The sequence below is a fragment of the Pundamilia nyererei genome, unplaced genomic scaffold, assembly GCF_000239375.1.
Source record: "Pundamilia nyererei isolate P.nyererei 1_Seehausen unplaced genomic scaffold, PunNye1.0 scaffold00638, whole genome shotgun sequence".
NCBI lineage: Eukaryota > Metazoa > Chordata > Actinopteri > Cichliformes > Cichlidae > Pundamilia > Pundamilia nyererei.
This window is the reverse complement of record NW_005188039.1, coordinates 49,293-64,252: the sequence shown is the minus strand read 5'-3', so window position 1 is coordinate 64,252 and position 14,960 is coordinate 49,293. Positions and strand designations below refer to the sequence as shown.

The following is a 14,960-nucleotide window of genomic DNA, read 5'->3' as shown; positions in this document are numbered from 1 at the left end:
GTTGGGTTTTTCTCTGTATCTATGAAGCGCCTTGAGGCGACTTATGTTGTGATTTGGCGCTATATAAATAAAATTGAATTGAATTGAAATTGAATGTCACCTCTACTTGCAGCCCGCATAATGACGTAAAGAGATATTTTTAAAAATTATTTAATATGAAGGCAATGGGCAGAGTGTTACAGGCATAGCCCTAAAGAATGTAGCCATATGGGCAGTGTAGTCCAGTTGTAAGTATTAAGACACTGCAAAAAGTGCAGCCTTACCTAATGTCCACCTACTGTTACTCATTTATATTAAGATTTAAACATCTAGTTGGTGTTGGTATAGAGAGTAACCTTCAGTAATAGTAATGAATCACACAGCAATAGTACATTCATGTAGCTGTAAAAAGATGATAATATATTAAGTAATCCAAAGTATTCAGAATACGTTACTCTCATTGAGTAACGTAACGGAATGCATTACAAAATACATTTTGGGGCATGTAATCTGTAGTGGAATACATTTTAAAAGTAACCTTCCCAGCACTGGCGATTTATTCGTTTGCCCATGAGTAAATTTGATAATAATAATGGAGCGAATAGAAGCAGTCAAAAGAAAGAAAAAAAAGATAATAGAGCTGTTTTAACAGCACCCTCTTTCATTTGAGAGCAAATGCCCCCTCCTCAGAGAGCGCCCAAAAGCTTGTTGATGGAGCTGCAGAAGCTGGTGATAGCCTAGCATACTCAGCCGGATGGTGGACACGGACATCCTCATGCAAGTTAGTCAGGTTTGAGTACTTTGCTCGCAATTTACATCTGCACAAGTGGCACACCGCTTTGGTTACATTCTTAGGTTTACCTCTTTCATCCCAAATTGGTGACTTTTTTTATTTATTTATTTTTAGCGCTGTTAGCGTTAACATGCTGTCATCACGACAATTAACCCATCTGGAGCGCAGACTCAGTCAAAATCTCTGAAATGTCTCGCATTTTGGGTAGTTTGTCCAAAGTTTGTTCATTCTGCACTCCAGATGGGTTGAGCAGGTGTAGAATAAGGAGGGGATGTTTTTCTCATTATCATTCATTATTTTAATATGGCATTATTAGTTCATCAGAAGTATATAACCAGCTTTGAAGTTTTTGACCTTACATTATTCTTTGCATTACAGTGATTGTTATAACTTTAGTTTGATCTTTTCTTACAGGTACCAGAATAATAACATGATTTTCCATTGCAGATGTAACCATGATCATTCCATACACATTGCAGTTTGTTGCTTATTCTAGAGTTGTGCTCAAGTTGATTAAAGGTTAAAAGCTACAGCCAGCGCGAGTTTGGCTGATCTATGGAGGGCAAAGGCTTTGAGCTTGGAAGGCCGCACGCGCTTACACAGCACTTATAAGATGTTATTCTTGGTGATTTTGTGCTTAGTCATGTTCTAATATGTTTTAAGTAGAAGTAGCTGATCCAGCAATATTCATTTAATATTATATACTTGATTTAGAGCAATACACACTGATGGTCTGAGTAAATGAAAGAGTCCTTGCAGCTGCCATGTTGTGTCTTAGCAGGGTACAGACGGTTCCAGGAGATGGGGGCAGTCAGCGTCTGCCCTCGGGAAGGAGACAATGTTATTCTTTGTGTTAAATAAAATTGTCAACATTGATTGTCTTACACCTGTCACTACGCATGAAGGGGCGTTCTAATACCCTGATTTCATAAAACTATGGTGATGTGTTTTTTGAGATGAGATCTGAGACTGTCGGCATACAGTGTCCATCTCCCACGTGCGTGATCATTAAATCATCGTTTGACTCAACCCGACCGGACCAGTGTTGTTATTGTGGGTTTTTCCTCTGGTGTCCATCCCCAATATTTTGAACCTTAACACAGGTTAAAAATGTTAAAATTTCTGTGTTGTAAACACGCAAATCAGTCCGTGCATGATTACAGTCGCCTATCGTTGATATTGAACTGATGATTGTCGTTTGTAAAAAATTTTTATATTGCCCAACCCTAAGTACCACACCCATGGCTCTGGTACATTGCACAAAGTGGATGGAATACAGAAGGACGACAGCCTTCTTCGACTTTTCCTCAAATGAAGTTGAAGCTTGGACATAGCCGTGTGTTCTAGCAGAACAATGATCACAAACACACATCAGAAGTGATTTTGGACAAAGCAGGCGAACATTAAGCTTCTGGAATGGCCTTCCTAAAGTCTGCCCTCAGCACTAGAATATTTGTAAACTATGCTTACAAGCTGGGTCTGTGCTAAGAAACCAACCAAAACAAACGTTACCAATTCTGCCAAGACGAGCAGCCTAATATCAGTGAGAAAAACGCCCGAAGCTTGTTAACTGATACCAAAACGTTTCGTTACTTATCCAAGTAATTCACCTGCATGATGAACCAATATTTCTCCCACTGAAAACACAATGTCCAGATGAACAGATTTAACTTTTTGGGGCAAACTGAACAAACTAACGGATGCAACAGGGGCAGACAGGTGTTCACTAAGCTGCAATTGTTTTTTTGACTCACCGTGCACTTTCCGTATCGGCTGTATTTGCGTCCTTGTTCAGAGACGTTGTAAAGGTAAATAAAGTTATCGTGAGATCCGACAGCCAGCATGCTTCCATCTGCAGAGAGAGATAGAGAGGTGCAAGCTGAGATTTGTAGTTCTCTCATAACACCGTTATGATCTTCAGTTTAATGAGTGTCCATGTTCAGGGGCTGCGTCCTGTGGCTGACACCGCATACAAGGTGGAGCTCTGTACAGCATCACAAACATCTGCTCTTGTCACCTAGCAACCACATCGATGACAGCCTACATTCTCAGAAATCTCTTAAATTTATTTACTACTGGAAGCCGTTACACAGTAACATGATATCACACCAAGAGGGCTGCCCATTGTTAGCGAACAGATAAAGATGCTCCGAGGTCAGCCGAAAGCTGGCGACCTCCAGACATCTGTTAGGCACACAGCGTGTTCCAGCCACAGCCCGTGAACAACGTAGCTCCACCCACCAATGGAGAAGCGCATCACTGACAGCTGCTCGTTCCCATCGGTGTGAATCCCCACCAGGTCGTTGGTTTCAGCATCCAGAACGTACCACCTGACAGGGACCAGAGGTCAGAGGTCAGACATACAAGGAAAGCATCTTTGAGTTCAGGTAGAAAAAAAACAAAACTCTGTACTGACTTTCCTGATCGCGTTCCTATGGCGACCACAGCGCCACTTGGATGGAAGTCTGCACAGTGTCCGTGTTCCTGAGGAGGAGAAACATGCGATCACCAATGACCAATCGATAAATAATCAATAAATTGCCTCCCCGTCACCACGCACCTTTTCATCCAGCGTGCGACTCCACAGCAGACTGTGATCGCTCGAGTTCCAGAGGCAGACGAGCCGGTCCTGAGCGCATGTCAGAAACAGGTCTTTGGACGGGTGAGCCGCCAAACCCCACAGCTCGTCTGTGTGGCCCTGAACACATCACAACACAGAGGTACTGAAGTTTTCTGGTCAGTGACGCCATGCGATCATGTGACCTCCTGGTCTGTCGTCACTTCCCGGAGGCGTTTTACTCACCTGGACCTCAACCACGAAGCCATCGTTGAAAGTTCCTCTCAGGATGAAGTTACGCGACGTCCCGACCAGAAACTCGTCCCCCTTCCCCTCAGACACCGCTCTGATGGTTCCATATTGATCTGGGACCTGTGGGGATCAAACGCGTAGCCTCAGTCACATGGTTGACACTTTAGATTTGTGGAGATTGACGGCCGAGATGATGTCATCACAGCTGAGTTTCACTGAGGTGTGCATGTGTGCTGCGAGACCTCGATCTCACGGTGACGTTGCAGTTCGTGGTCCCACAGGATGATTTTTTGGTCCTTTTTTCCTCCAGTCAGCAGCATGCCGCTCCTCATCCCACACATACAGAAAACACTTCCCTCGTGACCATCGACATGATGAAGTATCCGAAAGGCTGCGTAGACAGACACACACACACACACACACACACACACACACACACACACACACACACACACACAGGTGAGTTATCAAACAAAAAAATAAGCTTTGATTAAAGGATTTTTTTTTTTTTAACTCTGAAAGTTGAAACAGGACGTGGCTGTTCCTAAATCTGAGAAACGCATCGTTCGTCTGTGACACGTCCTCTGGGGGTCACGTGACTAAGTGTTCAACGCACAAAAGTGACCTCTGAATGAACAGAAAAGTTATGTTTCAGCCGTGACCACGTCACGCACCTCAAATGTTTTCCCACATTTATTAATCTGAAACTGATCATGTGCGATGTCACGTCCAATCATGTTTAAGGCGTCCCGACACAGATTTCTGCTCAGGGACTTTTCTGGACTTCCCCATGTCCTCACTGCTCCCATGGAAGTGCAAGCGGTACATGTTGGTTCTTCATGTTTACACAGGAAGTCAGAAAGTATGTTGCTGCTGATGTTCCTACAGGAAGCACCAACGTGTAACGTTCATGTAGATGAAAACAAACTGCTTTAAATAGGTTTAGTTCCTGCACTCTTTTTACAGAGCAGCTCACAAAACAACCAGCGGGAGGCAGCAGATCATAATGAAAACACTTCCTGTTCCTGCAGATTTCCTCCAAAAACCAAGTTTCCTGTTGCTTGTATGCACCAACGTGCTGCCGAGGGGTAAAAATCCATCTCCACTTTCACTGTCTTTTGTCCCCTTCTCAGAAAAAAAGCGCTCAGAGTAGAATTTCAGTAGAAAATCGTTTAATCCCTGGCATCATGTCTCTAAAAACCAGTTTAACAACATGACAAAAACCATTACTGAAACTGGGCCAACACACACAACCTGTTGTTGTTCTGTGGTTTTTCTGTAGTCTGTTGCTTACAGGACTCTGGAGCTGCTGGTTCTGGTCGGTTTAAATCAAACTCTTCACTCTGACATTTTCTGTGACCTTAAAATCAGCGAGACTGTCATTTGCTTTAGCATCGAACTCTGAAGCTGTAAAACCTGTCGGGATCCGTCTCGTGCAGGGAAACGCTTCAGGGCGGATACCAATGCAAACTCATTAAACAGACCGAGCTTATTTCATTAACAAGGCGAATGCCGTTTTACTCAGGATGAAAATATGCACGTCGTTTCCCTCACAGCGTCTCGGCTTGTTTGTTTCTCTGCTCTGCGGCTGCCCCGTGGCACACACCTGCACGATCTTTATGCAAAACACTGTGAACAACCCGATACCTCGAGGCCCCTTCCCGGCCGGGTTCTCCGTGGCGCTCCTGGTCCAGACCAGCAGCCTACCCCCAGAATCTCCAGTGACGATGTCTCCGGTACTCAGAAACGCCAGGCACTGGATGAACTTTGGCTTTTCGTATTTCTAGAAAACAGGAGAAAGCAGGAGAGGAGTGTTGGAGTGAGTTCAAAGAAGGACCCGGGCTTCCTCTAAAGACAAAAAGCTGAGAAAAATCTTTGATTTAAATCAAGTAAAAAGTGTGTAGGTGCAAGTTTAATAAGCTCGATGTTTCTGCTGTGTTTTCATGGATAGATGCTTTTGTGTTTTGTGGACTCAGCAGCTGTTTCAGGGGATCTGCTGCAGAAATACCACCTTCATATCATCTGTTTAATTCTGTGATAAAGGGTTTTCTTTCTGTCCTCAGCCGGGTGGAGCTTCCTGTTCTCCTGTAGATTTTTACTGATTTTTCCACTAAGAGCAAACAGAGGAAGCGTCCACCATGATCACTTTTTTGACTCCTTTCACTTCATCTGCTGCAGAATCTGTTTATCAGCTCACTGGAATTACGTCACCGAAAGTGAAACCAGCAGAGAAACAGGGGTCCGACTTTTCACACCCAGGGGTCCGTCTGTCTTTGCTCGGGATCCAAACATTTAATCACGTACTCACTTCCTGTCGTCACGTACAGCTCGTTCAGCTCAGCAGGCAGCATCACCAGCTCGTGGTTGTATGCCTCTGACTACACGCTGCTTACAGTTTCCCTCTATCACGCTCCAGATTCACCTTTAATCTCTGCAATGACAACTGTTGTATTTTATCCATCGAGTGAGGCGCGTGTGACATTTTGCCATCGCTGGAAAATAAAATCTTAAGTTATGGTCAAAGAAGTGAATTAGTGAGGTCACAGAGACTTCTGAATCCAAACTGGCACAACCACGCCGAACAACCATCACTGCTTAAACTGCTGTGTTTTCAGCCCCTGCTGGGCGTCACTACACAAACCCCGCCTCTAATCAGCTCGGAGCTCCTTCAGCCTCTCTGCGTCTACACCGCATCTTCTCTGCTGTGTAACCACAGAAAGCTGAGGGTTCTTACTGGAACAAAAAACGAAACACTTTTAGTGCAGCTTCAGTTTAAGATCAGAGACCAACAGGTATGAAACCACTGCTTGCTGTCCATTCAGATCACCTGTACCCACCGTTTATTGTTTATTGGGGCGATCGTGGCTCAAGATCGTCTTGTAATCAGAAGGTTGCCGGTTCGAGCCCCGGCCCCGTTGTGTCCTTGGGCAAGACACTTCACCCGTTGCCTACTGGTGGTGGTCAGAGGGCCCGGTGGCGCCAGTGTCCGGCAGCCTCGCCTCTGTCAGTGCGCCCCAGGGTGGCTGTGGCTACAATGTAGCTGCCATCACCAGTGTGTGAATGTGTGTGTGACTGGATGTGTAAAGCGCTTTGGGGTCCTTAGGACCAAGTAAAGCAAATACAGGCCATTACCATATTGTGTTGGTAATAATAATAATAGTAATAATAACTTTATTTATAAAGAGCTTTCAAAGTTCTGTACAGCTATTTGAAAATAAAAAGGTAGATAAATCGACACATAGTAATTAAAGTTAAAAAGATAAGAATTTAAAAAAACGAAATGGGACAGAATTAAGACATGTAGGAAAGGGTGAACAAGTGGGTCTTCAGAGCATGCCTGCCTAATATCTTGAGGGAGGTTGTTCCACAAAAACGGGGCACAAAAAGAAAACGCACGCTCTCCAATTGTTTTTTCCTGGCCCTAGGAACCTTTAGAAGGCCAGAGTCCTGAGATCGGGGATGGAACATAAAGACGTAAAAGGTCGGAGAGGTATGAAGGTGCCACACTATTTAAAGCCTTGTAGGTGAGCAGCAGGACCTTAAAATCTGCTCGTAGTTAATGAAGAGATCTCAGTACAGGGGTACAGTTTTCATTAAAATGCGAGCAGCTGCATTTTGCACCATCTGTAAACCTCTAAAACTTTTCTTTGGTAGCCCAGAAAGGAGAGCGTTACAATAATTGGCGATGTTCCTCAAATTATCTTTGTTATCTCTTTTACATGAGACTCGAAGGAGAGCACCATGTCGAACCACACGCCCAAGTTTTTAAATCTTGTCCCTGCAATTTATGACATAGTCGTCAATTTTCAAGATGAAATTTTAGGACACTTATTGACATTTTTGTGGTCCAGTGACCATCAACTCTGTCTTATCAGTATTTAGAAGCAGGAAGTTATCTGATAACCCGAACTTAATTGCAGATAGACAAGATTCTAATTCAGACACCTCAGCACAATGCAAATATTTTTCTTGTAAAACAAAGTGGGGCCTAGTGGTTTGGGAACCACTGGGTTAAAGGAACATAAAGCTGCAGGTAACAATGCGTAACAATGAAAGGTTACATTAAAAGAACACCAAGAGGCAGCAGACACAGAGAATACAGCAATGGTCCAAGTACGGAGCCCTGAGGCACCCCATGGCTCACTGCACAGGTCTCAGAGAGAACTAACAGTCTGACATCTCCCAGACAGGTAGGTTCTCAGCCATGATAAAACATTTCCTGTGACTCCAATAAAATTTTCCAGCCTATCCAATAAAATACATTGATCCACAGTGTCAAACACAGCACTTAGATAAACATTGCAGAACCAAGAGACGGCGTGTCATGACACCCAGCGTCATCGGTGTGGCTGATAGCGCAGGCATCAGGCAAACATCTTTATTTTCATTGTTCTAAAAGCCTTCGTACACGAAACTGGACATGTTCTAGTATTTGCACGTACACCAAGCGCAAGTTTGTATTTTGGTTTTATTTCAAATAGTCTAAACTTTATTTGGACAGCAGCTGCTAGTACTGACCAAGGCATTTAAATCTGACATACTGTTACAGACCCCCATCTCAGGGTCAGTCTGTCCCATTTAAACCATATGGTGTTAAATACCGACCTCCCCCGGTGCAATCTTCTTCCCCACCATCAAAGCTCAGCACAGCTTGTTTGGCAACAAATTTGATGGGTCTTTTTTTTGTCAATCACAGGTGCCGATCGTGAATCTATGAGTGCTTAATCAGTGATGAGCACTGTTACAGTTAAACTGCAGAAACTCACCCCAAAGATTCCCTGTTTACGAGCAAGCGCGTTCCCATTCCAGCTCCAGAAAAAGATGTGGGACTTCCCGCAGGTGACGATGGTGTTTTGGTCCGTTGGGTGGAACTCCACAACCAGGACCACATCATTGGTGGTCTGCAAAAACACAGCATTTGAGCACAGGTGGAACACGTTGGAACCGGTAAAAACCAGTGCAGTAACAAAAACGTGGGCTCACCTTGATCTCTGCTATCTTTGACTCCTTTTTCCAATCCCAGACTGTTAACATGTGGTCGTTACTGTCATCAATCACACTCAGGTGCCGACCAGAATCCTGAGAGACACAGCAAGGTTGATGATGCATAGAGCTGCAGGTATGTGAGAACTACAGCTCCCGTGGTGCACCTGGCTGATACTTACAACTTTGGAGAAAGCCAGGGAGCCGACGCCTCGTTCAAACGTTAGCTCACCTATGACGTGGAGCTTGGCCAGACTGACGCTGTCCCAGACATGAACTTGAGCCTGAGAGGGACAGCACCCTTGTCTTAATTGTTTTTATTCATTTATTTAAAAAGTTCTAGCCATCAGCAGCTCTCCTGTTAGCCTCGGTTTTCGACTCGTATTTATATTTTCCTTTTGTCTGAAAGTTGACCTTAAAAACGTGGTATGTGTTCTCACCCGTCCATCTTTGTCGACTCCTGCGAGCTGTCCCGTGGCAATCCGGATTTTATCGGGATGGATGGCCAGGCTGACAGAAACAAAAAGAGCAGCTCACTTATCTGTCGCCTCAAACAGCCAATAGGAGAGCAGCAAGTACTACGGAGCTCTTTCTCACCATTTGACGCACTCGCTGTGTCCGAGGTAATGTCTCTGAGTCCGCTCCTCGTAGTTAAACAGAACCACGACCGACGCAATGAAGTAAACAATCTCTCCGGTTGGAAGGAGGTAGATGTTTGCTCTGCAGTCTCTTCCCCGGTAACCGTACCTGCACGAAGTCAAGGAAACACCTGGACAACAGCTGGAGATGTAGTGACATTCACAACAGAGCAGGTGAGGGATGCATGAAGATCTCTGAAGGCCGTGACCTGCTGATGCTTAGACTTTGGTTTTACTGATATACACAGATAACGCTGACCTGCCACACCCGTGGTCTCTCCTGAACTTCCAATACTCTGAATTTTGGCCTGGAATTCTGCATTTAAACACTGAGCTTTTACACATCAGTGTCAGAAAAGTGTTTCACTGCATAACACCTGTTTCATCAAAGCGGCCAATATTTATCACTGCTAAGTGTAAGAGCGCTCCCGTGTCCCAGGTGAAGGATACACCCACGCCAGCTTCAGTCTTTCTGGAGGAAGTTCGGTCCGAATGTCATTGTAGTTCTCCACGTCTGAAGGGATGAACATGGTGATCGGTCGACCACGCATGAACATCTTAATAGCATTCCCCTCTGAAACATTAGACAGACATTCCTCAGACTAGCACAGCAGTCCAACCCCAAAGCATAAATCCCAAACTGCAAAGCTAATCCTGTCAGAGTCTAATGGGTCTAGTTTTTATTGATTTGGCAAATAAATATCGGCATTGAAGCAGATTTGGTTACAGATGTTCTGTCTTTCAGGTGTGACAGTTGTTAGCAGAGGTGAAACAGGCCAAGATCTGAAAGGTGCTGCTGATTTAAGAAGAAAAAAAAAAAGCAAGACAGATGAAGAAACTGAGGCTTTAAAGCTGTGCAGGTGAGGCAGCTCGGGCACGCGTTTGTGTGTGCGCACGGTGGGTGATTTGTCTGACTGGGAGTGTGAATAAATTTCTTTTATTACTTTTTCACCTTATATGGGGGTAAATGATGTCAGGGAGTCAAACACAGGTATGACATCACCTGAACAGCCTGAAGGAGTAAGAGCAGGTGTGCGAGCGAGACTGGCAGCATCAAGCAGAGTGTGAGAGAGCAAGAGAGAGAGCTGTGATTGGTGCAGAAACAGGGAGCGCTCATACAGCAGCCGCTAGCACATTAGACCGTTAGCTTGCTCCGACAGATCGTTACGACTTACCAGCTTGGCTGTTTTTCTCTCGAGTTGAGATTTTGGCTGGTTTGAGACAAAGACACGATCACTGAGAAAAACCAACAACAGACAACACAAACAGCAGCAGCACAGCCTCGAAGACAAGAACGCTTTGAAACGTCTCCGAGGCTTTCTGTCCATTTCTACACACGATGATGATGATGAAGATGTGTGTGGTGTTTACCTTGGCTCATGACAGGATCTCTGTGCCTGAAAGAAAACAAAGTCTCACCATCAGTTTGTCAATATAAACACACGAAGGCCTGACAGTCCACAAAACAACGTCTGTACCGCGCGCACGCTTTGTGTGTACTGCACATGGGCTATGCGTCTGTACCTCTCTGTGTTCTTCACCACCTTGGCCAGCAGTTTGGAGGTGGACGCAGCTTTCACCAGTTTGTTCCTGTTTTCATCTGAAGTGTCCCAGGTGCTGCTCTGAGAGCGCTCCATCCCTGAGGACCGCTTCACGCTGGGGCCCCTGAACACACACGCACACAGTGAGTATTGCAGTACTAATCGGGGTTCAGCTTGTAAGCAGGAGGAGGAGGAAGAATCTCTGAGTCGTTTGTAGATCTGAAGTTTTATTTTCCTGGATTTTAAATTTAACTTTTGAAGTTTCTCATCTGATTTTTTAGTTTTTTCAATGAATTTCTATGAGACGGCGATCCAGACCAATCAGTCGTCAGAGACCAAACACCTTCTCCTCCAAGGAGCCAGAGGGACAAAGTCAAACATACAACTCGCAGAGAGGTTAGAGCTGGGATACATCAGAAACTCAAGACCCAGGCTGCATGAGGCCTGCAGGAGGAGGAGGAGTTAAAAAGAGGAGGTCCTGGGATAAAGCTGGGATGAGATCACATTAGTAATCATATTAAAACAAGCAGCAGAGACTAAAGAGGAGCCAGGCAGAGTCAAAGGTCACTGCTCCGAAAGACACACAGTCCTTACCACGTCAGAAATCAAAGGTCAGTACTAAGAAGCAGGCTTTGTGGTTATGAATAAAGCTTTGTGAACGCTTTGAGATTAGAAAGCAACAGATACAAAATGAACGCCTACTGACCAATCAGAACTCTGGAAACTAGCATCACCTGAAAGATCCCACAGAGCACCGAGGGTCTCTGGGTTTAAGTTCCTCATCTGCACTCAGACAGAAAACTTTTCTACCATTTAAACACAAAAAGCAAACTTAAACTCATCGTGACTTTTTTCTACCTGCTTATTAGTATGGATGTGTGATATGACCAAAATCTCATATCTCAATATAAGACATCTATCATCCCGACAACGATACTTATCACAAAATTTTTACATTTTCTGTGAATCTCAGGCAACTCGACTTGCGTGAAGTGTTTTCAGCTATGTGTCGTGTACCTGGAGTCGAGAGTTACATAAGTTGAAACGGCCACAATTTTCTTTGTGAGTATTTATTCCACGGCGTGTTCTAAGGTTTATTTTTTAGCACTTGACGGCTCTTTTTAGCTTCTTGTCCGTAAACACTCTGCATATTATTTCACGTAATTCAGTTTATTTTAAAAAATCTCAGCAGGATCTTCAGCTTTATTGTGAAAGGTTTACGTGGAAAATAAACAAGCGGACGGCAGAGCCACGCGATGGTTTTACCGTTGTTGTAACGACAAAGCATAAAAACAGTCGCTAATCTGTCCGTAGTGTGGTTATACAGTGGGGTAAAAAAGTATTTAGTCAGCCACCGATTGTGCAAGTTCCCCCACTTAAAATGATGACAGAGGTCAGTAATTTGCACCAGAGGTACACTTCAACTGTGAGAGACAGAATGTGAAAAAAAAATCCATGAATCCACATGGTAGGATTTGTAAAGAATTTATTCGTAAATTAGGGTGGAAAATAAGTATTTGGTCACCTCAAACAAGGAAAATCTCTGGCTCTCACAGACCTGTAACGTCTTCTGTAAGACGCTTTTCTGTCCCCCACTCGTTACCTGTATGAATGGCACCTGTTTGAACTCATCATCTGTATAAAAGACACCTGTCCACAGCCTCAAACAGTCAGACTCCAAACTCCGGCATGGCCAAGACCAAAGAGCTTTCGAAGGACACCAGGAAAAGTATTGTAGACCTGCACCAGACTGGGAAGAGTGAATCTACAATAGGCAAGCAGCTTGGTGTGAAAAAATCAACTGTGGGAGCAATCATCAGAAAATGGAAGACATACAAGACCACTGATAATCTCCCTCGATCTGGGGCTCCACGCAAGATCTCATCCCGTGGGGTCAAAATGATCATGAGAACAGTGAGCAAAGATCCCAGAACCACACGGGGGGACCTGGTGAATGACCTGCAGAGAGCTGGGACCAAAGTAACAAAGGTCACCATCAGTAACACACTACAACGGCAGGGAATCAAATCCCGCAGTGCCAGACGTGTTCCGCTGCTGAAGCCAGTGCATGTCCAGGCCCGTCTGAAGTTTGCCAGAGAGCACATGGATGATACAGCAGAGGATTGGGAGAATGTCATGTGGTCAGATGAAACCAAAGTAGAACTTTTTGGTATAAACTCAACTCGTCGTGTTTGGAGGAAGAAGAATACTGAGTTGCATCACAAGAACACCATACCTACTGTGAAGCATGGGGGTGGAAACATCATGCTATGGGGCTGTTTTTCTGCCAAGGGGACAGGACGACTGATCCGTGTTAAGGACAGAATGAATGGGGCCATGTATCGTGAGATTTTGAGCCAAAACCTCCTTCCATCAGTGAGAACTTTGAAGATGAAACGAGGCTGGGTCTTCCAACATGACAATGATCCAAAACACACCGCCCGGGCAACAAAGGAGTGGCTCCGTAAGAAGCATTTGAAAGTCCTGGAGTGGCCTAGCCAGTCTCCAGACCTCAACCCCATAGAAAATCTGTGGCGGGGGTTTAAAGTCCGTGTTGCTCGGCGACAGCCCCAAAACATCACTGCTCTCGAGAAGATCTGCATGGAGGAATGGGCCAAAATACCAGCTACTGTGTGTGCAAACCTGGTAAAGACCTATAGTAAACGTTTGACCTCTGTTATTGCCAACAAAGGTTATGTTACAAAGTATTGAGTTGTATTTTTGTTATTGACCAAATACTTATTTTCCACCCTGATTTACGAATAAATTCTTTACAAATCCTACCATGTGGATTCATGGATTTTTTTTTCACATTCTGTCTCTCACAGTTGAAGTGTACCTCTGGTGCAAATTACTGACCTCTGTCATCAGTTTAGGTGGGGGAACTTGCACAATCGGTGGCTGACTAAATACTTTTTTGCCCCACTGTATTAAATATAAGAGAACGAGAGAACTTAGAGAAATTCTACAGTGAAAAACAAAACCATGAAAAAATAAACTGTAAACAGTTTATTTTGCGACACCTCGAAACAAACGATAGCGTAATATGAAATGATAGACGTTTTCATCGAACAGCCCTACTTATTAGCATAAACGTCAAATCAGCTGATCAGCAACACCTGTCCATGCTGGTCAGGTGATTCGAGTTTAGGTGGAGCAGAGCAGGACGGTGTGTCCCGGGAGGCAGGGTTAGTAGCTACGTATAGAGTGACATCGGAACAGTGACGTCACAAGCAGGCAGTGAAGCCAAACCGACAAATCACAAAATGAAACCTTTTAGGAGGGGCGTGGCCTTTACTGCTCTCAGAGGAAACAGGTGGTCTCTGTTGCATCTGGGCAGCGGGAGTGGTTGGGGGTGGGTGGGGGGAAAAGGGGACAGGGGATGGGTTTGTATGGTGAGCGATCTCCTCGTGTTCCTGGATCTCCGCCATCTGAGAACGCTGACCATCCTTCTTGTCTGCACCACTGTGGAAAAACCAGTAGCATGAGAAACAGCCTGCTGAGGTTCTGCTGGTTCCACTACGGTTCTGTTGTAGTTCTACTGATGACAGATCAAACAGGCATTCTATTGAGGTTCTATTGGTTGTCTGCAGCTGCTCACTGACTCGATCTATCAGCAAGTCTTCAGGTACCTTCAGGTGAACGGGCGCTCTGGAGCAAGCATACAGGTCACGTCATAAACTGTGGTGTGACTAGAGATGGGTACCAATAAGGGTTAGGGTTAGGCCATAATGGCACCGGATCTGATATAAATGGTAGTAACCAGACCGAAAAGCAGCGCACATTTCGGTGCTTTTTTTTCCCCTGAGATGTCACACACTTTAGATTCTAGCCAATCATTTTACCTTTCCGAGGATAGTAGGCGGGCCCAGGTGTGCATTCTTTTAGAGCAGAGCTACAGATTAAAAACGCCCAAGGCGAAGCGGTCAAAGTCTGGCTGTACTTCACAGCAAAAGATGCAAACTCAGCAGCCTGCAACAAGTGCTTTAAGCTGATACTGTCAAAGGAGGTAACACCTCAAATCCGATGAAACACCTGGTGACGCATAGCGTTTTTTAAAAGCACCGTATTTGATAGCTTGCTGCGAGACCTCATATCGAGCACATCTACTGTGGATGGGTTGCCTGTTATCGACCTGGAGTTAGCAACATCCCCCAAAAACCCGAAGAGGAGAGTCCTGGCCCCTAGCCCTGCCAGTGTAGCAGAAATGATGACGG

At 44.8% G+C, this 14,960-nt stretch overlaps 1 protein-coding gene across 2 annotated transcripts in view; it reads right to left on the bottom strand.

Annotated features, from left to right (window-relative positions):
• The window catches only part of eml4 (EMAP like 4), a 37,141-nt gene that overhangs the window by 16,325 nt on the left and 5,856 nt on the right, over positions 1 to 14,960 (bottom strand). Inside the window, exons 4-20 of one of the 2 annotated variants that reach the window (XM_005754753.2) lie at positions 14,017 to 14,208; positions 10,727 to 10,867; positions 10,574 to 10,599; positions 10,378 to 10,413; positions 9,653 to 9,776; positions 9,162 to 9,311; positions 9,005 to 9,074; positions 8,747 to 8,848; positions 8,565 to 8,660; positions 8,348 to 8,482; positions 5,229 to 5,364; positions 3,824 to 3,972; positions 3,576 to 3,701; positions 3,333 to 3,470; positions 3,189 to 3,256; positions 3,014 to 3,102; positions 2,527 to 2,624 (exon numbers count right to left, since the gene is read on the bottom strand). In XM_005754753.2, the coding sequence (XP_005754810.1) occupies positions 2,527 to 2,624; positions 3,014 to 3,102; positions 3,189 to 3,256; positions 3,333 to 3,470; positions 3,576 to 3,701; positions 3,824 to 3,972; positions 5,229 to 5,364; positions 8,348 to 8,482; positions 8,565 to 8,660; positions 8,747 to 8,848; positions 9,005 to 9,074; positions 9,162 to 9,311; positions 9,653 to 9,776; positions 10,378 to 10,413; positions 10,574 to 10,599; positions 10,727 to 10,867; positions 14,017 to 14,208 (1,876 nt within the window). The remainder of the gene's footprint in view (positions 1 to 2,526; positions 2,625 to 3,013; positions 3,103 to 3,188; positions 3,257 to 3,332; positions 3,471 to 3,575; positions 3,702 to 3,823; positions 3,973 to 5,228; positions 5,365 to 8,347; positions 8,483 to 8,564; positions 8,661 to 8,746; positions 8,849 to 9,004; positions 9,075 to 9,161; positions 9,312 to 9,652; positions 9,777 to 10,377; positions 10,414 to 10,573; positions 10,600 to 10,726; positions 10,868 to 14,016; positions 14,209 to 14,960) is intronic. The other variant, XM_005754754.2, reaches the window with a different exon arrangement.